We start from the raw sequence: 24,069 nt of genomic DNA on the forward strand, positions 1-24,069 counted from the left end.
GAAGCTCTCGCAATAATACTCGATGACAGACATCTATAGAAGGTCATGACCTCTGTACATCTGAGCCATGAACACTCACCTCTGTTACTGTGTTGTTTAAAACTGTTATTGACAGTTAAAGGGGATGTATAGTGGAAAACTGGATTTTACTTGCTCTTAAAAGAGACTGATGGACTATGTAGTCATACTCCAACATTCACAATGCAAAGCTCCCTCTGCAGCCCACAGGGACTATTTAGTGAAACTAACAAAAACGGCTCAATCAGAAATCTATAAGCACATTAAAATATGACCATCTATGCTGATGCATCATCAACATCTACTCAGCATTCAACTTGGCTGTGTTGCTGAACTTTAGCAGTAGGTCATTTATATATCGAAGTCCTAAAGGAACAGTAGCAAAACCAGCCTGTTTATTTGTAATAACAGTGATTTTGTGGATGGAGGTCACAGATCAGCTGTACTGACTGTCATTGCAGCCGTTCCTATTGCTGGATGATTTCATGTTATTGGTGGAACACAGATTTTGAAAATCTTATTACAAAACGGACGTAATGGCGGAACATTTTTAATTTTGCAAGGAAGCTTGACTCTAAAAATGAAGATTAACAGGAAAAATAGTATTTAATATATAAATATAATTTATATAGATATTATAGAAAGTATACATTCAAAAAATATTCTAATTACAAACATATATATTTGAGGTTATAAGTATATAAATAAATAAATTAATAAACACACACACACACACACACAGCCCACATACACATATATTATGGATAGATAATTTCAATAGATATTTTTGCTGACTAATATTGTAAATTGGCTTAAACCAATACTTGCAACAAAAGTGTAGAATGTTAAGAAGCCCTTTAAGAGGTTAAATGTATACGTGTAAGACGTTGATCTCATCTGTAACAGATACACCTGGATATCAACAGTGTGACCTAGTTATCTGGACATGGAAAACATCCTGTCAGTGAAAAATGAAGTTTATGTATTTTATATTCAGAACCAATATCTTCTCTAACACACTCCAGCTGAGCTCCCAAATACTTTTGCTCTCACTGCAGTTACGGAAACGAAATGCCTGCGCTTCATTTAGAGATTGATTTACAGAAGGTTTTTCCCAAGCGAACAAAAATTATCAGGAAGGTAATTTGCACCATTTGTTAAAATATTTACGTATTTTCTCCCCTTTGGCCCCGTCTGATTGATTCCCTCTGAGGTTTTGGTTCTCGTGGGGCAGGATTCTCTTACCCATTCAACCGGGTTCATTTCACACAGGCATGTCGGCCAGACAATTTAGCTTTTGTTCTGGAACCTGGTGCAATGACGACATCACACCGGTACACTGCTGTTTCACATCAGCTTTCAATCAAGGACCTGGGAGAACTATTCCCTCTTTGCACGGTATATGGCCCTTTCCCTCATGTTAGAGACCGTGGTTTATTTAAGGTACAGGTAGATTGGCATGTGCTTTACTGATTGGAAATGATTAAAGCAACGCTTCAGCCAAAACTTTGAATTCTGTCATCATTTACTCACCCACATGTCGTTCCAACCCTGTTCTTGTGCTCGCCATGAAACACAAAAGGTGGATTTTTGATCAATATTTTGCCACTCTTTTTAATTTAATGAAAGTCAATTATGACAGGGACTGTCAAACTTCAAAAAGGACGCAAAAGAGGCATAAAAGTGCTATAAAAGTTTCAAATGACTCGTATATTCCGAGTCATACGATAGTTTTATGTGGGGACAGACTGAAATGTAGGTCATTATTCCCAATGGGCGAGAGAGTGAGTAAATAAGGACTGATCTTCATTTTTGGGTGAACTATCTCTTTAAGTGGCCCTTTTCAGTTTCAGTTTAAGCATAAACTAAAACTCAATGAAATAGTTTTTCTTTGCTTTGCTGCAGTATTTTTGATTCATACAGGAAAATGGGACAAGACATACTGATGACACTTTTTTTTTTTAAATTAATGAATCATGATTGATTCTGCTATTCAGCTACAAATGATATTAGGTATTATTTAACAGGACAGAGACATATTGTAGATTTTAAATAGACATATCCACTTTTAGAGAGTAAACTATCAAACAGATCATCTTCAAGCTTAACTGTAAAAACATAAAAAATAAAATAAAAAGCATATTCTTAATGAGTATTTTTGTTTTGTTTTCCAGTAAAAAATATCTAAGAATCTTTAAAACAAGATCTATTGTTTTAGAAGCAAAACTACGTAAGATATTAAGACTAGATTTAAATGATTTGAAACTTATTTTTTTCTATTTTATGTGAAAAACTAAATACAGTGCAGTTGTACAAAATACATTTGTATTAAATATACATTGACAGAAACCTAGCCTTGATATCTTACACAGTTATTAGACTTGGAAAAGGTTTAGAAATGTTGAGAACGCCAGTCTAAAATTTTTTTTGGAAAAGTTGCATTGAAAGGCACAAAACTCTACTTGATTAGAATTTTTGTGACTTCTTGACTGGATTAATCAAATGCTTTTAGTAGAGACTGTATAAACTCAAGCTTACCCAAGACCTCAGCAGTGGCCATGATTTCACATGTATACATGGCAGCCATCAGCCGCTGAGGTCTAGCTTGGAAGGCATATCTGCAGGCATCCTTCATAGCAGCGATGAGTTGTCCTGAGAAAGGCCCATAACAGTCCACCGAACTCCCAGTGGCCTCCGCTCTGCTCCTGCTTCGGTTAGAGTTCGTCTCGTGAATGTCAGAACACTGACTTTGGTCGTCATTATTTGGCTCTGCAGGTTGGGAATCCTCATCGAATGAGTCTTGCTGAGCTAGAGGTGTAGAAATCTTCATGTCCCAGGTCTCGACAGAGAAGCAAACCCCCATCAAAGGTTCCTCACACATGGGACCAGAAAGCGTGGCCAACTGGAAGCCACTCACAATGCTGTTGTCAAAGTCTCTGATCTCGGCCCTTTCGGTTTCCTTCGCTCGTTCCAGACATTGCCATATGGAGGGTCTCCGGTAGCCCTCGATATTGTTGAGGAGAATATTTGGCCCACAACGGCGCGGACCAAATGCCCAGATATGCTCCACGGCTCCCCTCCATTTGTGGCCTTGCAGGTTGCTCTCCAACTTCACCTTGAAATCCTGGATGTTCTCCAAAATTTTCTGGTTGATGTCCAGAGTCATGTCCTCCCAGGCGAACAGGCTGAACTGCTCCATTGTGCGGATGAGCTCTACATTGTCCTCCAGAAAGCGGGTGACTTCCTCAGGAAGAGGAATAGCCCGCACCCCGATCGTGGCCATCTTGTTAGAGGTGGTGAGCGTGACCAGACCGGTGGAATCCACCTGAATGCCTTCGTGATTCTTCATTTGTTCCTCCTTGAGCTGGTGAATCACCGCCACCTTCTGCTGCTTTCCCAGGTCCTCGTTCACCATGTCCATTTTGGGAGGCCGGATCACCGTCTCACGAAACGGAATGATTGGTTCGGATGCACTGATTTCAATTTTAGCAAACCTAGAGGATAAAATAGCAAATAACAATTATGATAATAAAATAAAAACAAATAAATAAATAAAACATGTATGGTCAAAAAGTACTTATGTCATATATACATACGTTTGCACTGTAAATAAAAAGACAAAAAATAAATAAATATTTACTTAGTTAGATTTTTCTTATTTTATTGTTGTTTGCTTACTAATATTACATGATTTGCATGAAGATTATTTAATTAACTAAATGTCAACTATATATATATAGTTGACATTTCCATCAGCAAGGGCCATGAAGATGAAACATGGCTGGGTCTTTCAGCATGACAATGATCCCAAACACACCGCCTGGGTAACGAAGAAGTGGCTTCGTAAGAAGCATTTCAAGGTCCTGGAGTGGCCTAGCCAGTCTCCAGATCTCAACCCCATAGAAAATCTTTGGAGGGAGCTGAAAGTCTGTGTTGCCCAAAAACATCACTGCTCTAGAGGAGATCTGCATGGAGGAATGGGCCAAAATACCAGCAACAGTGTGTGAAAACCTTGTGAAGACTTACAGAAAATGTTTGACCTCTGTCATCACCAACAAAGGGTATATATCAAAGTATTGAGATAAACTTTCGTTATTGACCAAATACTTATTTTCCACATTAATTTGCAAATAAATTCATAAAAAATCCTACAGTGTGATTTTCTGGATTTTTTTTTTACATTTTGTCTCTCATAGTTGAAGTGTACCTATGATGAAAATTACAGGCCTCTCTCATCTTTTTAAATGGGAGAACTTGCACAATTGGTGGCTGACTAAATACTTATTTTCCCCACTGTATGTATGTATATATATATATATATATATATATATATATATATATATATATATATATATATATATATATATACATATACACACACACATAATATAAAATATATAAATTAATACAACTATACAACTAAAACTACACTTTTTTATAAATGTATTAAATTATGTAAAAATATATATATAAATTGGGGGATAATGGTTGTATAAAAAGGCTTACTTTTCAAACTAACTGGGAGGACATGAAAGAAAATTATTGCTGGCACTCAAGACTGGCATTCAGCCAACAGTAAAAGCCGAGCTCTGATTCTCCAGAAAGTCGTTACAGCACAGTAAAACCTAATTTACAATGGGCCATTCATGCAGAAATTATTCAAATACACATGAATCTCTCTTTGTCTGAGTGAGGAAACAGTCATAAACATTCTGTTGGAAGATACAAGCGCTCTGATTCCTACGAATGTCACACACATAGTCACAATCCAGGCTTACTCGATATGTGTTATGCATGTTTGGATACACGATACCGGCCTAAATCTAACGAGGGACCTAAATACTCTGGGTCACTGGTAAATGGACACAGTTGGACACTTGGGTCTCATGGGTCACTAAGCTTTGTAAGGTGGAGCAGACAGTTGACATGATTGCTGTCTTCGCGGAGACATTCAGTAATCCAGTTAGATCCAGACGGCCACAGAGCAGTTTGGGAAGCAGATAATCCAGTGGCAAATGTTTACTAGAAAAACCTCCCGAGAGCCGTGACTGTTCTGTCTCACTGCTCTCAGCTCCTGGCGGGATATGTTTCACACAGTTAGCTTCCTCTATTTCTTTCAGTTTCTTCAACCTCATTATTTCTCGTTAGTTCCTAACTCAACCTGTATGGTTTCATGCACCTCCTCTGCACCATCAGTAAGACGTTTACAACAGAAATGTGTTCCTGTTAAGTAAAATTACACTTGATATCATGTACTGTAGCATTATCATTAACATGATTAAAACGCCCATAATTACAACAACAACAACACATTTTTATACTGAAACAATCACAACACAGCTTCCTCTCAAACTGCTTACAGAATTGGTTTAATTGGCTGAAACATCAATAAGAATAAACTATTGTGGAGAATTGTTTGGGATCCATTGTTGGGGACAAAGTCTACAAAAGCACCCCTTTCCATCTTAATCTATGAAGTAATCCTATCTGAAAAAAAACTAGACATATAAAAAACATCAAAAAACAATGCAAACCATTCAAAACAATTGTCAGCTGCTTTGTGACATCAGTGAATGCTTCGGTTCAAGTCCCATCAAATTTATGTGGCCCTGTGATTGATTAGATGAATTTCCTGACAGTGAGTGAAACAGACAATTAGTGGACCAGTGGACCTACTCTAGTTTCCATTTAGATGCACATATTCAGTGAATTTTATTGGTCTTAAGATGTATTAATACAGATTAATATAGAACCGCATAATAAACAAGCTTTTCGATGACACAATCACTAATAATGGGCAAAACAAACTCAAGTGATACGTTTCCTTGGAATACATCAATAATCAACACATCAGAGATGTTTAGGCAGTTAGGCATTTTCTGCTGAGGATGTGATGTCATCATCCCATGACCTCATCATGAAGAGCCTGAGGACAGAGGTCTGGATGAGCTATCGCTGACCTGCTTTGACACCGAAGTCTTACGAGATATTTTTAAACGCCACTCAGACTGGAGCAGATGCTGCAGGCAGCCTGACCCTAGACTCTCCTGACCTCAGTGTTGACCCTGATGACCCCTAAACCAACATCTCAGGGTCTGATGGGTCTTCACCTCTCATGCGGTACTGGTGTTTCTTTCTGACCTGAGGGGAAGGGCTAGTGACTAAATAACACCCCATTTACTACACCACTAAACCATCAGCAGACTGTCATCTCTTCTCCTCCAGTTGCAGAAATGGTGGAGTTGTTTTGGTTGGAGGAGGCAGATGTTTTAGGGGGTCAGATACACTGATTGCAGGACTTCAACCTGAGCATCTGGAGGAACCTCATTCCCTCTACAAAAGGTGATCTTAAACCTACCTAATTTATCGGAGGGAAAATAGAGCTAAATGTGATTTTATTCATCAAAATTTGACTGAAATTTGAATAAAATATATATACACACATTTTTTTTTTTCTGTTTTCATCCACAATATTTTTGATTGAGAGTGTTTCCAGTGAGGTGCGTGCTTTTGTTTTTATTTGTATTTTAAATTATATAAATATATGTTTTATAATAATACATGTCATAATAATAATGTTTTCTAACTATATATCTCTTTAAATGGTCCTTTAAAGCATCGCTGCAATATTCAATGTGGCACTTTCAAAATAAAATCAGTGTCTAACACACACATACAAACTGCTATAAATGATGTTCCTGTTATCATACATAACCTGTCAGTCTCAGTTGTTTGTGTTCACTGTGATAATTTAATCATAACCAAGGCACAGTTGCATGCTAGACTATTTATAAATTGTTTGAATAAAAACATGACAGAACAATACAATACTTGCATTCAACATTCACATTACATTCAAACTGTTAGACTAGAAACATTGCCATATTTACAAGTCTACCCAAATCTAATTTAAACATGACTACCTCATGACTGACAAGTCGACTAGTTTTTTGAAAAAGAAAGAACGAAAGAAAGTAGGCAAATATAAACAGAAACATCTCAATCAATGGGGAGTTTAAACATGTTTTGTTAATCTTGTGCATTAGCCAGAGCTTTTGCAAATCATGACAAGATGGACTCCATTACAGTCCAGCCAAATTAGACATAAGGGATCTCTAGCCCCATCAAACTTTGGCGGAAATGTTTAAAACAAACTGACGAGTCTTTCCTTCACGACGACTGAAAACAGGACAAAATAACACTGCGAGAGACGCGTGTTAATGTCCAGTCCCGCAGCTCGAGGCAGAGCACTAGATGGGGAGGAGTGTGTGAGAGCTCATTAGTGTCTCCTTACACCATTACGAGCTTTTTTAGAGAAGAAACGCTGGTGTGATTTCACAAGCCAATCACTGTTCTAGCAGAGCCAAGTCAGGATCGTCCAATTTAATCTACATCCACAAAACATGTCATACACCTCGCTGGCTTTCTCACTTCTTTGTGTTAATGTGACACTTTCTCACTCGATTTGTCCTCCGCTACCTCTCGCCAGTCTGAACTCAAATTGATTTTGTAGTACTATCAATGGAATGACGGACAGTTTCTGGAACAACAAAAATAGAACAAACCGTGAGACATGGCCAAAACTGTACAATAGCAGCATGTAGAGATCACAACACAAGCCATTCTGGTGGCTTTCCAAACATCCTGGCCAATTGTATTCTCATATAAAGCATAACAGAAGAGTTTACCAATTACTAGTCACCTAATTTACATTTAAAACACAGCAACCAGTTGCATAAACAGTGCCTGGAGTTATCAAACTTCCCCAAATTACATAAAGAATAACTTGTTTCATTTGCATTTTAGGTGACAATTTGCATTGCGCCTCAGAACAAACGCACTGAATTTCTTTCTGTCTTCGAATGAGGACAGGTAATGTATTCATGAAACTATTTTTTTGGCCAGTTGATACCCAAATGAGCAAGAATGCTGCAGTTTATGTAGGAATGAACCCAGTGGAGTACGACTTTCCTCATTTCTGAATCGAGTTTTTACATCAGGTCTTTAGATTGACAGCTCAAAGACGTTGTTGGATGTCCACTTTCTGCATTTTTGTCTGGAAGTATTTTCTGATTTTTAATCTCGCTAAAATGTTCGCTGTAAGTTAGATCATTCAGCAGATGTTTATGATTTAGAATGCAATTTCAATTTCACTCAATGCGCATTTGCACTGCAAAAATGGCTTCTTAAGTTTTCAATTAGGCTTTTTTGGACTTGTTTGAAAGATTTTTTGATATTGTAAATTGAAAGCAATCCTTCAACAGAGCATCAGCTATCGAGACTAATTTATTTGATTGTATCTTTAATACAAGTGTATTTTGTCAAACTTCACTGGCATATATTTCACTTAAAGTATAAAAAAGGTAAACACTTCTAGTGCAGCAAGACAAAATACATCTAACTTCAAAACACAATCGCATGCAGTGTGTTGCTTCTCAAATTAATTTAACTTGTTTCCAGGATTTTAAGATATTTTAACTGGAAAACTAAACAATAACACTGAATAAGAATATAATATTTTTTTTTTTGTGTAAAGCACACCTGTAAGCTAGATGATGACAATATAAGATAAGCTGAATTAAATTCATTTAGGATGATTCACATTAGTATATTATAGTAATGATAATTTGCTTATGTTGTCATGAAAACACTGCAATTAAAACATTGTGAAAACACATTTATAGTCTTAAATCGGGCTTATATAAACTGTAAAAAAAAAAGATTTTTCAAGGATGCAAATTAAACAACAAAAAAATCATTAAAGTACCTTTAACAAGAAAATAGTATTTTTCTTTAAAAGATTTCTAATATAATATAATATAATTATATATTGTCTTTTTTAAAATTAAAGTAAAATTTACATTTACATTTTACATTTATTCATTTAGCTGACGCTTTTATCCAAAGCGACTTACAATTGCTATATATGTCAGAGGTCGCACGCCTCTGGAGCAACTAGGGGTTAAGTGTCTTGCTCAGGGACACACTGGCGGTTCACAGTGGATTCGAACCTGGGTCTCCCACACCACAGGCATGCGTCTTATCCACTGCGCTAACACCACCCCTTAAAATACGACTTAAGTAAAATAAAACTCATTTCTTCATGAGACTGGCCTAATTAGAACTATTAGACAAGACATAACCAAATACAATTCCACAAAATCGCAAACAATCAGCTGATGAAGTTATCATCATTACGTGTCTTATGACCCACAGTCAGACCTAGTTAATGAAGTTATCTTTGGAAAATACTGAAGAAAAAGTCCACTGATATGCGAGGGCAGATGTGAGGGATTAAGCAGCTAACGCTCCAACTACAACCAATATTTAGCAAGTGGTGCTGTTAATTTATGCAAATATGCTGTTTATACAAGGTAAAACTCAAGGGCAAGCCAAATGCACCCTGGTGTCTTACTAAAAATGGGAGAAAACAACTTCAGCATTTTAATTATTGAGGGTATATGTCAAATCCAACATCAACACACCAGCTCTAGGCTATTCAGTTTAACATATACATTAATGCCTGAGTCGCAATGAATTAAAAATATAAAACCTCCTTTTGTATTGTAATTTAAAACTGTAATAAACTATTATTTCATTATTTTTAACTGTAATCATACAGTTGGGGGTTCGATGCCTTGCTCAAGGGCACCTAAGTCCTTCAATACCACGACTTAGGTGACCTTGAGCAAGGCATATAACCCCCAACTGCTCCCCGGGCGCCGCAGCATAAATGGCTGCCCACTGCTCCGGGTGTGTGCTCACAGTGTGTGTGTATTTACTGCTCTGTGTGTGTGCATTTCGGATGGGTTAAATGCAGAGCACAAATTCTGAGTATGGGTCACCATAGTTGGCTGAATGTCACGTCACTTTCACTTTTCACTTTCACTTTCATACTTATATTGAATTTGTTAGAAGTGTATATAATGTGCTGATTATCCAATCAGAATCGAGCATTCCTGATTAAAAAAAAAAAACTTTCTCAAATGCATCTGAACTGCCGCATTCACAATGTCATAGAGGCCAAAAACCTCCAAACAATCCAAGCAAAAAAAAAGAACAAAAAAACAGAAATGTCATGAGTAATTTGCCGAGCCAGTTTGTGTTGAGAAGCAGCTCCAGAAGTGTGAATCAGTCTAAGATCTACAATAATACAGGGGGCTCAACATTCAGAGACCAACATCAATTGATACTGATCCGATCCCTCTCCACACATAGAGAGAGAGAATGATGGATGACTGGAGAGATAAAGTGAGAGAGAGAGAAAAAGTTTGAGATGATGGAGATGATTGAGATGATAAAACTTTATTCCAACACAACACATTCATATCAGACACTAAAGCATGCAAATCAAAATTGAAATTAAAGTGGACTCCATTTAATTTTTCAAGTTGTGTTGTAAATGTTTCATCAGTGCGTGTTATTTTAAAGAAAAGATTAGATCAAAATCTAATGACATTCTTTAATTATTAAATTACCTTTTTTTTTCTCCTGAGATAACCAAAGCCATATGAGTGTAGTAAAATATTATTAACCAATAATATAATAGCCTGTTTTCACAATGGGATCAAAACCCCCAAGCGTACCCTGCACTAATACCCAGAAATATGCCACATTATAGAGGTTGAATGTGTTGTCAGTGCTTTATGTTGTTTAGCAAAAGAAACAATCATATACAGCTCACACATGAATAAAACTCAGCAGAACCCAGTCCCAGAGATACCCAGAGATATCCATTCATGTTTATTTTGTGTTATAACTAGTAGTAAAGAGGAAGGGATGTCCGTGTTCATTTATGTGTGTGTGTGTGGCTCCTCACCTCTCTCTCAAGTCATCCAGGCAGCGTTGTAGATGCACTTCTCCTGCAGTGACCAGAACATGCTCTCCTGTCTCCTGAATCAACACTTCGGCACACGGGTCGGCCTGGTTCAGTAACCTCATCCCACGCACCAGCTTCGGCATGTCACCTGCACACACACACGCACGCACGCATGCACGCACGCACGCGCGCGCACACACACACACACACACACTTGTGAGTCTAGATTTTGTCTTATGAAGCTGTCAATCTGATGCAGCTTTGTCAAGAAGCTGATGAAAGATGGAGCAGTGTAAACGATATCGACCCGACTGCAAACCCACAGCCCATGTGTCAGTGCACAAAACACTGGTAGTCATTTCACAGTGTTTAAAAAATAAAGTAGCAAAAAATGTCCCATTTAAGATTCAAAGGCTCATAAAAATTCAATTATGACTGCTTTCGGTGCAAAACTTAACTTCAGGGGAGGAAAAAGATAAAAAATGTATTATACAACCCTTTAAAACAACATTTCATTCTCTTCTCAATAGAAGTGCTGTCTGACATCAAAGTAAGTTTCTGTTCCTAATGTAGTGAAAGCAGTAACACTGTGACTATGGGAGCACTTCTAATAAAGAGCATTTTCACCAGCAAAGGCCTCTCCTGACCTGAAGGCAAACTGAAGTTACGGTTATGAAACTAAACCCTGAAACAGCGCTCAGGGACAGTGATCGCTCTCACAGTGAGCTATTGTGTTTGTGTGTGATCGTGCAATCCAGATCAGACAGTTCTTTGGTGTGCTAAACTGGGAAACATTTAACTTCCTCATTACAGCTGTGCTCTTGACTAATGCGTCCCACATGAGCGAATGTGATGCTTTGAGACGGATGGGGTTTCTGTGCCATCTCTGACACTGCTAATGAGAATCACAACACCACCGCTGAGTGAACCTGGAGACGTCACCATTAAAACACCTCTTTTTGAGGGATAATTGTGCCTTAGAGACCCATGAGACATAACGATTTAATCTGCATGCTGTGAGCTGCCTATGTAGGCAGTATATATCAAGGCATCACAGGTATGCTAAATAAAGCAAAAGCTGTTTTCTTGGGAAGAAATATAAGGTAGTATTGCATGTATCTTTCATTGAGAAATCAATGCCATAATGAAAAAAATACAACAAGATGGCGAAAAAACTTGATAGAAAAATAACAAAAACCCAAATAGAACTTGGCACTTACAACGAAAAGATCAGACGTTTTAATCTCTTGGAATACATACAATAGAAAATAAATTAATAAATGCAGTGCACTTTTTACCTAATAGAATTTGAACTTTTTACACTAAATAAATCTATTTCAAATAAATGCTGTTCTTTCTATTCATAATAAAAAAACAAAAAAAGATTTTCGCAAAAATATTATGCACTAATCAGCATAACTGTTTTAAACGTTGATTTAAAACAACATTTTTGAGCAGCAAATCAACATATTAGAATGATTTCTAAAGGATCATGTGATACTGACACTTTGCACCACAGGAATAATATATATATTAAGTTATAATAAAAGAAAAAATGCAGACCCCAAAGGGAATGGTAATAAAATAATTGTTAATACCAAAAAGCATGGATGTACATAGTACAAATTAATTGTAAAAGTTTATCCAATATTAGTACGTGCTCTGTATTGTTAGGCTTGTCAGCTCACAAGTTCTTGCAATGGAATCAACACAGATCCTTGAAAAAAAAAAAGATACTAAGCTTACTAAATCTACACCCTAAAAGTTTCTACATTTAGAAGCACGACCTAGCTCCAGGGCAGGGAATTAAATAACGGTTCTAAACATCTCGTTCATTTTTTTTACTACTGACACATCGGGATGATTCAATGCACTCTTCCTACGCTTTTTACTTTTCAGTTATGTCTTCTTTATTTATCCAACAGTCCCAAAATGTTTTACCTGTTGCACCACTTTGCAAAATGCTACTCAAGATGTTTATAACATGTTGACTGGTTTTGCTCATCAGCACGTACTTGGATGTTTGGGCTCGACTGCTACTCTAACGATGGGCGTGGCTTCAAAGTTGAGTGGCGTGAAGGGCGGGCAGGCCGGAGATGTTGAGATGGTGGCCGACTTGAGAATGAATTCCTCCATTCCACCAATACCTGCGGAGAATAAACAGCATTAAACAAAGCTGCATTCAAAAGACCAGTCAAGCGCTTTTAAATAACAGGATTTTAAACCTCAGTGCTCCAATAATGTTCCATGTTTTACATAAAACATTATTATTTATACAACGGCTGCCTGTTTAGAACAAATGCCCCTGTGTGCACCCGTTTAGGTGGGAGGTTGTGTGAGTAAGAGTGTAAGCATGTGTTTGTGCGAGCTGTGATGGAAAAAGAAAAACACACTTTGGAGAACTCTGACATTCACAATAACAGACATGATTGCAGGGCTGTGATGGAAATGGAGAACCCAAAATTCATCTGGTAATATGATAGGTGGCCCAGGAAAGCATCCCCCCCAAAAAGTGTACTTCTACTCTCTCACATACAATTACTTGACTTTATCAGTCCAAAAATAAAAGTTTACAGAAAATGTAACTTTAATAAATCAAATAAATAAAAGGCATAGGCTAAAAACCGACTGTATTTAATGAAAATAACGACTTCTTTTTTTTAAGATGTATGAAAACATTTTAACATGGTTGCTACATGCGCATTCAGATGATCAGCAGTTTCTAGCCATGCTGTACCTTATTGTTTATTGTTAGTAGAACATTGGAACATTACAATATAAATTTAAAGCATTAAATTACCATAAAGCATAAAAAAACAGTAAATAAAAAAGTTAAAATCACTAAATTATAAATACATTTTAACAGGGGATCAGAGGAATATTAAATAATTTGAGCTAGTAATTAGGGCTCTATTAGCTAGATTACATTTGATTTAAAGTTACTGCTATCATACAATACACTTACATCACATGTAGGTTTAAAATTCTACATGTGTCATATTTAATGTCCAACAACAAATATTTCAGGAAAATGTATATTTTACTAATTATTGTGTATTATTATTCTATTTAGTTGTGTTTTGGATTTTATTTATTTATTTATTTTTATAATTTTTTTTAATAACAAAATAAACACAAAACAAATAAAAACCAAAACACAACTAAAAGCCCAGGCCTGGTCCTCTCTCGTCCTTCACTGTCGTCGCTCCAGTTTTATATCCTTCCATCTCCTACGTGGGACTCGAGACCGGCGGTGGGTCGCAGGTGTCACTGAATTGCCCAATCATTGCCGGCCTCACTCCTTGTTCCCACGCCCCTCGGCCCCGCCCCACTCGCCACATAAACAAATCAAACTAAACTAAAATAATAAACTAAACTAAACTATTATACTTAACTAAACTAAAATAATAAACTGAACTACTATACTAAACTAAAATGATAAACTAAAATAAAATAATAAAATAAACTACTATAGTAAACAAAAACGGAAATAATAAACTAAGCTCAACTAAAATCATAAATGAAACTGAAATATTAACTAAACTAATAAACTAAATTAATAAACTAAACTAAAATAAAATAATAAAATAAAATAAAATAATAAACTAATAAACTAAACTAAACTAAAATAACAAAACTAAACTAAAACACTAAACTAAACTAATAAACTAATATAAAATAATAAACTGAAATAAACTAATATAAAAAACTAGTGAAAAAAAAAAAAAAAAAAAAATAGTGATAGTGATAGTGAAGTGACATTCGGCCAAGTATGGTGACCCATACTCAGAATTTGTGCTCTGCATTTAACCCATCCGAAGTGCACACACACAGAGCAGTGAACACACACACACACACTGTGAGCATACACCCGGAGCAGTGGGCAGCCATTTTTTATGCTGCGGCGCCCGGGGAGCAGTTGGGGGTTCGGTGCCTTGCTCAAGGGCACCTAAGTCGTGGTATTGAAGGTGGAGAGAGAACTGTACATGCACTCCCCCCACCCACGATTTCTGCCGGCCCGGGACTCGAACCCACAACCCTTCGATTGGGAGTCCGATTCTCTAACCACCAGGCCACGACTTCCCCTGAAAAACTGAAAAACTAAACAACTAAACTAAACCTGTACCAAACCAAAATAATGGAAAGTAGCAAAAGCTACCTGCAATAAATCAATGTGGAGAAAGAATGAGAGTGGTGAAATACAGAAAACTAAAGGTCAATCATGGATTATGAATATACCGTAGATAGACTTGATGACAATGATCTTACTGGGAGTTTCTTCATTCCTGAATTACTTCCCTCAATTCTTTCTTTTGCACTGCACACGCATGCAAAAGTGCAAAGCAAGATCCTGTGTTTAACCTTAACTGTCACTCACGTCTTTGAAAAAAAAACCTTATAGTGCACAATCCAAACTTAAATATTTATAATTCATGACTGAAAACATTTTGTAACATGATATTGATGTACCGTTTACATGGTAATGCAATGTCTGATAAAATGTGATCGAGAAAAAGGCAATGAAGAAGTCTTTTTTTTTTTACAAAGGTCAGAACTCCTGTCATAATGTAGATTTTTGAGGGTGCACTCTTGTCATAAATTAATCTATTACTTTTCCTACATAATTTTTATCAAAAAACATTGGTAAAATATATATTTGGGAGTCTTAGATCTTTCCAACGATATATAGTTTGTCAAGATTAGATTAAATTGTAATATAGTGAAGTAAATGTAGGCATCCCGTATGGTGACAGTTAAATTAACATACTTCTTACATTTTCCACACACACACACACACACACACACACACACACACACACACACACACACACACACACACACACACACACACACACACACACACACACACACACACAAATAAATAAAAAAATAAAAACTGGTGGGCAGATCTGGTGCATTCATATAAAAACTGATAGGTACAACTGAATGAAACACTTCAGAGGCTCAGCGGGATGACCATTTCACTCGGCCCTCAAATCCCATTCAGATGAAATGCATCAGGAGCCCCAACCCAAGAGGTTAGTTTGTTCAGTCAATGAAGCAGCCATGAGGCAAGAGCTTCTGTCACAGGCCGGGCTTATTAAGGGCCAATTCCAGCCAGACTCACAATCGTGTTCATGAGCAAACACCTGGAGGCTGTAAAGTCTGTAATAAAAATGGCTTAACAGTAATCACAGCGCAGGCCTGTGGAGGCTGAGCGGCGTGTAAAGTCTTAAGTCTATCGGTTTGGGCGGTGTTGGCTCGTCGGGTCAATCTCTCCCGCAGGATCAGTATCCATGCATTCAGAGCATGACATCATGGATCGACTCACAAACGTTTATTATAGCAGCACTGCAGTGCCGACATACCAGATATAGAAAAATAAACCATGTATACGGGGTCAAATGTGCATAAGCATTAAATCTGCTAAATAAATTTAAAACGGAAGGGTTGTTAATGCAAAGTGATTTGCAGAATGGATGAATTGCTCATCGGAGGGATTGTACGTGTCCTGCTTTGACATTCCTTCTATAAGTGTTTGCATATGTCTGGATCAGGGTACACGTTTTTCAGGGCAGGATGTTGCACAGATGCCTCAAGGCATGAGAAAATGAGACTGTCTCTTTAGTTAAGAACACACAGACTAGTTTGGAACTAGTTTAGAATGCAGTTTCCAATCAGATCCTGGAAAAACTGGAACGCTTGATTCTGATCAATCCTGACATTCTAAGGTTTAATATCTGTGTATAATGAGAATAGTATGATGTTGCGAATTGCAATTATGTCTTTTTTGAACATCTGTCATTGGTTGGAACAAACGGATGGCCCACCTCCAAATGTACGCCATTGGTTAAACCACTGTTGCCATGTCGGTTTTTTGTTGTGATGCTCAAACTGTTTTTCTCACATTTTTAAGCAGAATTGTCCTTCATAAAGCTGACAGACAGTTGACTATTCACATTAGGCTAAAATACATGAAGATATTGGATCATCATACTACCATGAGTTTCTCTATTCCATTCCAATGCAGACAGAGAAATATAAATGATTGCTGGAATGATTCTCCAAAAACAAAGTGGCACCACATTGTCAAAGCTGTTTGTCTGTGCATCACGACGAAAATGGTACAGGTCAAACCAATGCTGTAAGTTTGGACGCAGGAATACCTGTTTGAAAACAGTCATTGATTGTATGGAATATCATATATTCTTATTATTCAGTGGTGTTATTGTTAACTAATAAACTATTAAAGTGGTTTTCATTAATTGAAATAAAGCTAAAATAAAATAAAACTAAATATAAATAATAAATAAAAAAAGCTTTATAATTAAAAAATAAAGATAAAAAATTGCAATTTTGCTTTGGGTACTACAACTGAAATAAAATAAATTCAAGTTGAAGTAATAAAATAAAATAAATTAAAATGAAAAAAGAAATTAAAGCTAAATAGATAAATAATTTTGTCAAAAGCACAACAAAATTAAAATGAAAACAGAAAATATAAAAATAAAAGCCAATTCAAAATATGAATGAATACTTTAATAGTATTAAGGGTAAAACTTTCCGATAAGGTGCATTAGTTAACTACTTCAGTTCAAATGAACTAAGCATGAACAATACTTTTACAGCATTTATTAATCTTAGTCAATTTCAACATTTATAAAGGCATTATTAAAATCAAAAGTTGTGCTTGTTAACAGTTCATGCACTGTGAATTAACATTAACTAACAGTGAGATACAGATTAATAAACACTCTAACAAATGTATTGTTCGTTCATGTTAGTTAATACACCTTATTGTAATAGAACCTTATTGTAAACTGTAACCCTATAATAGTATTTAAACAATACTGAAAAAAATCAATACAGCCATTATTTTTGCAATTTCATGTTGTCTAATGGTAAAGAAATGAAACAACTACTTGGATTTTAGTTAAAATAACACTTGCTAAGATCTCTACACGTCAGTGGATTTCTCTGGATAATGACAGCAGGAAGAGAGAAGGGTGAATGATTTGAGCAGGGGTTATTCTCTCCCTACTCTAGCAACAGTCTTTTAACCTGCTAGTCACTCATTCATCACTGAAAGTCAAGCCACATGCAGTGGTCAGTCTAGACACAGGAGCTCTTTGTGTGTGACTCTTTAATACGTCCAGACGGGCCCGAGGCAAGCTGCCATATTTATCCACAGCGCTGATGATTTCCTGGTCGTGTTGACCCCTCTCACTCCCTCCTCCCGAAGCACTGATTCAGGGCCAGCTCATCCCCGACTAACTCACCATACAGCCAACAGCATGCCAGATCTCAGATCAGCGGCTCGGGACAAATTCAGTCTCTCTAAAAACAAGCAAATCCTTCGCTCATCGGCATCAGATGGTGTTTTAATGATTGCTACATAAATCCATCCTGCTCTTAACTTTTCACCTCACACATGCTTCTGATTTCCACACCACAGAGCTGCAGATCTTCAGGGTGAAAACTGAGAACATGAGCACAGGGTAATTAGTGAAAACCTAAACTTATATTTTCTGAAGGAAATACATGTGTACTTCATATCGTCCAACTGTGTACCTGACAAGCTCCTTTGATTCTGCATTCTGACAACGTTATAATCTTATAGTATAAACCCAAAGTATTCTCTGGTACTGTTTGGTGCAAATTTCACCAGCGTACAGCATATAGTCAAGGTTTTTTTTTCTGCATTCTAAAAATACATGATTCAATGGACATTTTTCTAACTTTAATCTTAAAAGTATTAAAGTTTAACACTAATAAAGTCCAGAACACATGGCACATTGTGTTTGTTAAGTGCTTTAGCTGAACTAATTGAAGAAAATTGTGGAGAAAAAAAGGGAGACGAAGTACAGATGAATTTCAATCCAGTGCTTGACTTGCAAAAGGTTAACTTCTACTTGAAGGGAAACTTCAAAATGCCCTGTTTCTTAAACGGCCATCCTCTGATAAGAGCTGAGGACATGACTCACTCTGCTCTCTTACTGTAAAACAGAGATGCTCTTTCAACATGAAACATGAGCAGGTAATTACTCAAAGGTGACTGCGTCTCAAAGGCATTCCTCAACAAAAGCACAGCAAAAGGGCCAAAAATAACCCGGGAAGAGTTGCATACAGTAGGAGAACAGACCCGCTGCAGGAATCTGGGCCACACATGGAAGAAATAGATGATATTGGGAAAATGGAAGCTAAATTTGAGCTGAAAGGTTTTGGAAATAAAGAACAATTACATCCTGGCAGAAACGAACAAAATTGAGAGGAGGTTGCTGCAAAAAAAATCAGACTGATGTTCTGGAATTCTGGAATGGAATCTCTAGGTGTTTTTTTTTTTTTATCATTTTTTAACAGGGTAGATAAATCATTAAATGACTAAATAAATAATGAAAGATAAATAGTTGATAAAATGATAGATAAAATGATAAATAGATATAGCTAGAAAGAATGACAGAAAGAACAATAGATAGAACGATATAATGAAAGAAATGATGGACAGAGACAGACAGACAGAATAAATGAATAAACGAACAATGGATAGAATGATTGATAGAATGAGCGAATGGTGGATAAATTGAGATGGACAAACGGACAGACAGATATATATAGAGATAGACAGACAGATAGAATGATAGAATAATGGACAGACAGACATACAGACATAGATAGACAGATAGAATAAATGATCGAACAATAGATAGAGTGATAGGTAGAATGAACAAATGACAGAGTGACGGACAGAATAAACGAACAAACGAACAATAGATAGAATGATAGATAGAATGAACAAATAATGGACAGACAGATAAGTCCCTTTCATACTGCACGTTGGACCCAGAAAATTGCCGGGTCGCCTTCTGTGTGAACGCAAACACGTCCCGGGACTGATTCCGGGATTGATCCCGGGTCAGGGACCTAGTAACATTGCCGGGTTCAGTCCTGGAATGAGCACTGTGTGAACAAAAGCCAGAACTAATGCCGTAAAGGCTGTGTCGTAGTGATGACATGTTATCACGCGACTCTTAACAGGTGTTTTGAAGGCAGATCAAAGTTTGCGACGAAAAATATGTGCTAACTGTAACGAAGCAGAGATCATTTAGTTCCTCACTTTCCACGCTGACGCGGAGATCGTTCATCAGCTTAAGTGAAAGTTAACGTGCCTAGCGTTTTCGACTCGTACATTACATGTCACACCCTGATGTCACGTGTCGTTACGGGACCGTAACGGGTTGTGTGTGAACGCACGCACATATTCACTGGCAGTGTGAAAGTGCAAAATCTAGCGACCCGTGAACAACTGCCGGGACACATTACCAGTGTATAGATAGATAAAGGGGCTATAGATAGATAGAATAAATAATCAAACAATAGATAGAACGATAGAATGAACGAATGACAGACAGGAAGACAGACATATAGAATAAATGAACAAACGAACAATAGATAAAACTATAGATAGATAGATAGATTCTGCAGGTTGAAGGTTTTGTGATCTTGAATCACTCAAACAACACAAGCTGCTTCAGGAAGATGACAAACACTTCTTACTCAAGTCTGTCAAATACTCCAGCTATTTTTAATCACTCACAGTATGGACGAATCCCAACACCACCAAGATAGAAACTCAATTTATATGCATTTCCTGTATTTTAAATGATGCTAAATGCATGTTTAGACATACAGCTTTACACTAGCAATCAGATGTTCTTCTGTTTTATACTTTCTCAGTGGTTTTAACTCCACTGCTTCCAGCACTTCTGTACTGTACCGTGGGAGATCATTATTTACTCGAAAAGCTTCAGTCGAAAGCCAAGCAAACAAACAAAAGTGTGTGCATTCTCTCTTGGCAAGCGAAGAAGGCAAGTCCTCTAAGGACAAGCAGAGGTCAAAGGTCAAACACAATAGCCCCAGACCATCGGTTTCCGCTCCCACCGCAGCACTACGGCAAGGCAGCAGGGCTTATGGAGGCAGTGTTTGGATCCTGTCCTGATTGCGGTGTTAGCGTGGGTCAGGGAAGAGGAACGCTACATCTGTCTGAGTGGTTGGAGGGAACAGGGGAGGAACAGATAGAGCGAAGACAAGAACAGACGGATTAAAGAGCACAAAGGGGCAAACAACCGAGAGCAAGTGATCTCAATGACTCCAACGAGGAGAAATTTCCTCCAACCACAAATACAGTTGGCCCAGGCACAAGTTATATAAAGAGCGCTTTTTCACTTGCGGTGCCTTGGGCAGCTGGGCCGGCTCTCAGCTGTGGTTCTTCAAAGCCGAGAAAAACCTGAATAATAATCACGGCTAATGATTTCAACAGATTTTGTTCCATCGTGTTTAAAGGGGTCATATAATGCGATTTCTTTTAAACTTTCACAAAGATATTAAGTAGCCCAACTGTTTTTAACATTGATAATAATAATAAATGTTTCTTGAGCAGAAAATCATCATATTAGAATGAAGAATCATGTGACACTGAAGACTGGAGAAATTATGCTGAAAATTCAGCTTTGCACCAAAGGACTAAATTACATTTTAAAATATAATAAAATAAAGCAGTTCTTTTAAATTATAACAAAATATTTCACATTATTCCAGTTTTTACTCTATTTGTAATAAAATAAAGCAGCCTTGGTAAGCAGAAGAGACTTCTTTCAAACACAAAACAAAACTTTTAGAGTAGTTTATCATTATGAGAGCGGTGATTGAAAATATGTGATATTTGCTAGGTTAGAAGGCATGCATAGCTGCAGGTAATAATCACAATTCAAATCAAACTCTAAGTATTTAAAGGTCAGATGATTCACTGAAAAATAATAACCTAATTTGAATAATTTCAGAACTTTAAAACCTCTCTCACTCCCATCCCCTCAATCGCAGGGCTAACGCATAACCATATTCTTCCCACGCTCGCAAAAATAATTGATTTCTAGCCACCCGTCTTTGAGTTTGTCTTGTTAGAGCCAAACGAACGCTGCTGGACTCTGACAGCTGTGTCTGAATCACAGGCCTTCCTCTCAAACACTCCCTTCCTTTTGCTCCTCTCTGTGCTTTTCCTGTATGAGATGGATGCGGTTAGAATTAGGATGCAGGTTGATGTCATTGGCGAGAGTTTATGAATAAGGTTTCGCTTTCATTCGTTGTTTACAGCACAAGCACCAAGCTTTGTGTTCGGTGTCAAGTGCGGCCCGCGTTCAGAGGTAAGAGACGAGAGATTTCCACAAAGAATGGACAGATTCTGCCAACAAAGCTGGATTGTATATATAATTAGTTTCTTTTTAAATCCCGGTCCAGACTGTCTTAACGTTGACTTAACATATTCCGTCTCTTTGACACCCTGCTGAGGTATTCATTTGATGTTAATGAGGTATTTATTATCTTTTCCCTTTCCAGTCTGATATTATAAAAGATACTGTCATGAATGCAGTAAACAGCAATTAGGACCAACAAATCAACCATTTTTCATTTAGTTTCCATCTCTGTTTCGTCAATGTTCATTCCACAAACAGGAACCGCTGCTTAAACAAATTTAATATTCAGTCATCATTTAATATATCAACCCATTCAAATATAGTCTCCCTCACAGTGAAGTACTGTACCATAGTAAAGTGATTGTATCAGATGGTAAGAGAACTCTTAGCTGTCACTTTTTTATTCCAATGAATATTTCTCAGAGCAGGTCTATTATTTTTGAAAATCACTTACAGTACAAAAACACACCTTAACGTCTCGACTACAAAAAAAATAAAAAAAATAAACATTAAAAGAAAAACCTTGTATATAAAACTCCAACATAACCACAGCTAGACAAACAAGCATTTACGTGTTTGACCTTTTGATTCAAAACCTCAAATTAATATAGTGTCAACTAGCCCCGAAAGCAATGTGGAACAGGAAATAAATGACATCAGAAATGGTTGCTTTGTTCTTTAGAGTTCCGTCATTTTGAAATGTGTAAGACTTTGCTTTAAGCAGTGAATGCATCAGACCCGGGATATTGGGACCTGAGCCACACAGCTCCTGAGTTTCAGTGAGTTGATCAGGCATGAGATGAAGCTCTTGTGGGTGATTTCTGCAGACACACAGATTCCACTGGTGCCAGTAGATGGCTATGCCAGCGTTGGACTCATAAGCGGATAGTTTGGTGAAGTTTGCTCCAGAAGGATGAGGATTTTTTTCCTTGAGTGCCTTAGCAGATTTTGTTGAAGAATCTGGAGCAAGCTTTCACTAAGTACTCTGTTATGCTTATTGTCTTGTATTTATTTATATATATTATATGCTTATTGTCTTGTATTTATTTATATATATATATATAGTCTTGATTTCCACAAAGAAAAAGACTAAGGCAATGCTGCATGTGATATTTAGACTTTCAGATATTATTATTTTGGTATAAATTTTAGATGTTCTAATGACCACATACATGGATGAGAAAGCTTTTTGTAGTGCATAGCATGTGCTGGGAAAGTGCTGTGGTATTTTGCATGCAAATAAAATCAAAACAGCCTTTTATACTCCAGCACTTAGCAAACACCACTAATGACAAACTCAACTGGTGATTACAAATTTAGAAGCTGTTAAAATGCTGGCATGCTGCCTTTTGTTTTAGATTTCATTCAGTAAAATTCTCTAAAGATAATTTACACCCAAATCGACCAGGTTCCTGTGCTTGAAAAGCAGCATTCAGCAGCGATGGCTATTCTACAGGGGGATCATATGGAGCCGTGGAAAAGAGCTCTTTCTGGCTCCGTTAGTAGCACCATGGAAAGTCCCCTCAGTGGAAAGTCCCTCTACTAAACTTAACAGATTGTGGATGTGAGGATCATGAGGGGCCGAGACAGACTTGCCCTTTGGCCAAGAAACACACACTGAATATTATATTACATTAGTCTTCTGCACACACACACTTTATTTTCCCCAAAGATCCCCACTAATTGTTCCACAACACACAAGCGACCAAGAAAAAGAGAAAATTTGCAGCAAAAAAAAAACCAAACAAACAAAAACAGAGACGGTGGACATGGGGAGGCATACATCCTCAAAATGTCTGCAACAGATCTGACATGCAGCATGGGCGGCAATATGACCGCCGTCACCACAGGAAACAGCCATGTAGAGGAAGTGAGGGATTCTGTAGAGGGAGCAACAGTATGAACATTGTTTGGAGCGAGGTAGAGGTGAGGTGAAGAGGTTGAGCTTCTGAAAAAGACCCCAACATCCTGCCATTCCCTCAC

At 37.2% G+C, this 24,069-nt stretch overlaps 1 protein-coding gene across 1 annotated transcript in view; it reads right to left on the bottom strand.

Annotated features, from left to right (window-relative positions):
• LOC132101451 (elongation factor-like GTPase 1) overlaps positions 1-24,069 on the bottom strand; it is an 85,141-nt gene that overhangs the window by 8,730 nt on the left and 52,342 nt on the right. Inside the window, exons 16-18 of the mRNA XM_059506429.1 lie at positions 12,853-12,984; positions 10,838-10,985; positions 2,557-3,512 (exon numbers count right to left, since the gene is read on the bottom strand). Coding sequence (XP_059362412.1) covers positions 2,557-3,512; positions 10,838-10,985; positions 12,853-12,984 — 1,236 coding nt within the window. The remainder of the gene's footprint in view (positions 1-2,556; positions 3,513-10,837; positions 10,986-12,852; positions 12,985-24,069) is intronic.

This window comes from Carassius carassius, chromosome 2, assembly GCF_963082965.1.
Source record: "Carassius carassius chromosome 2, fCarCar2.1, whole genome shotgun sequence".
Taxonomy (NCBI): Eukaryota; Metazoa; Chordata; class Actinopteri; order Cypriniformes; family Cyprinidae; genus Carassius; species Carassius carassius.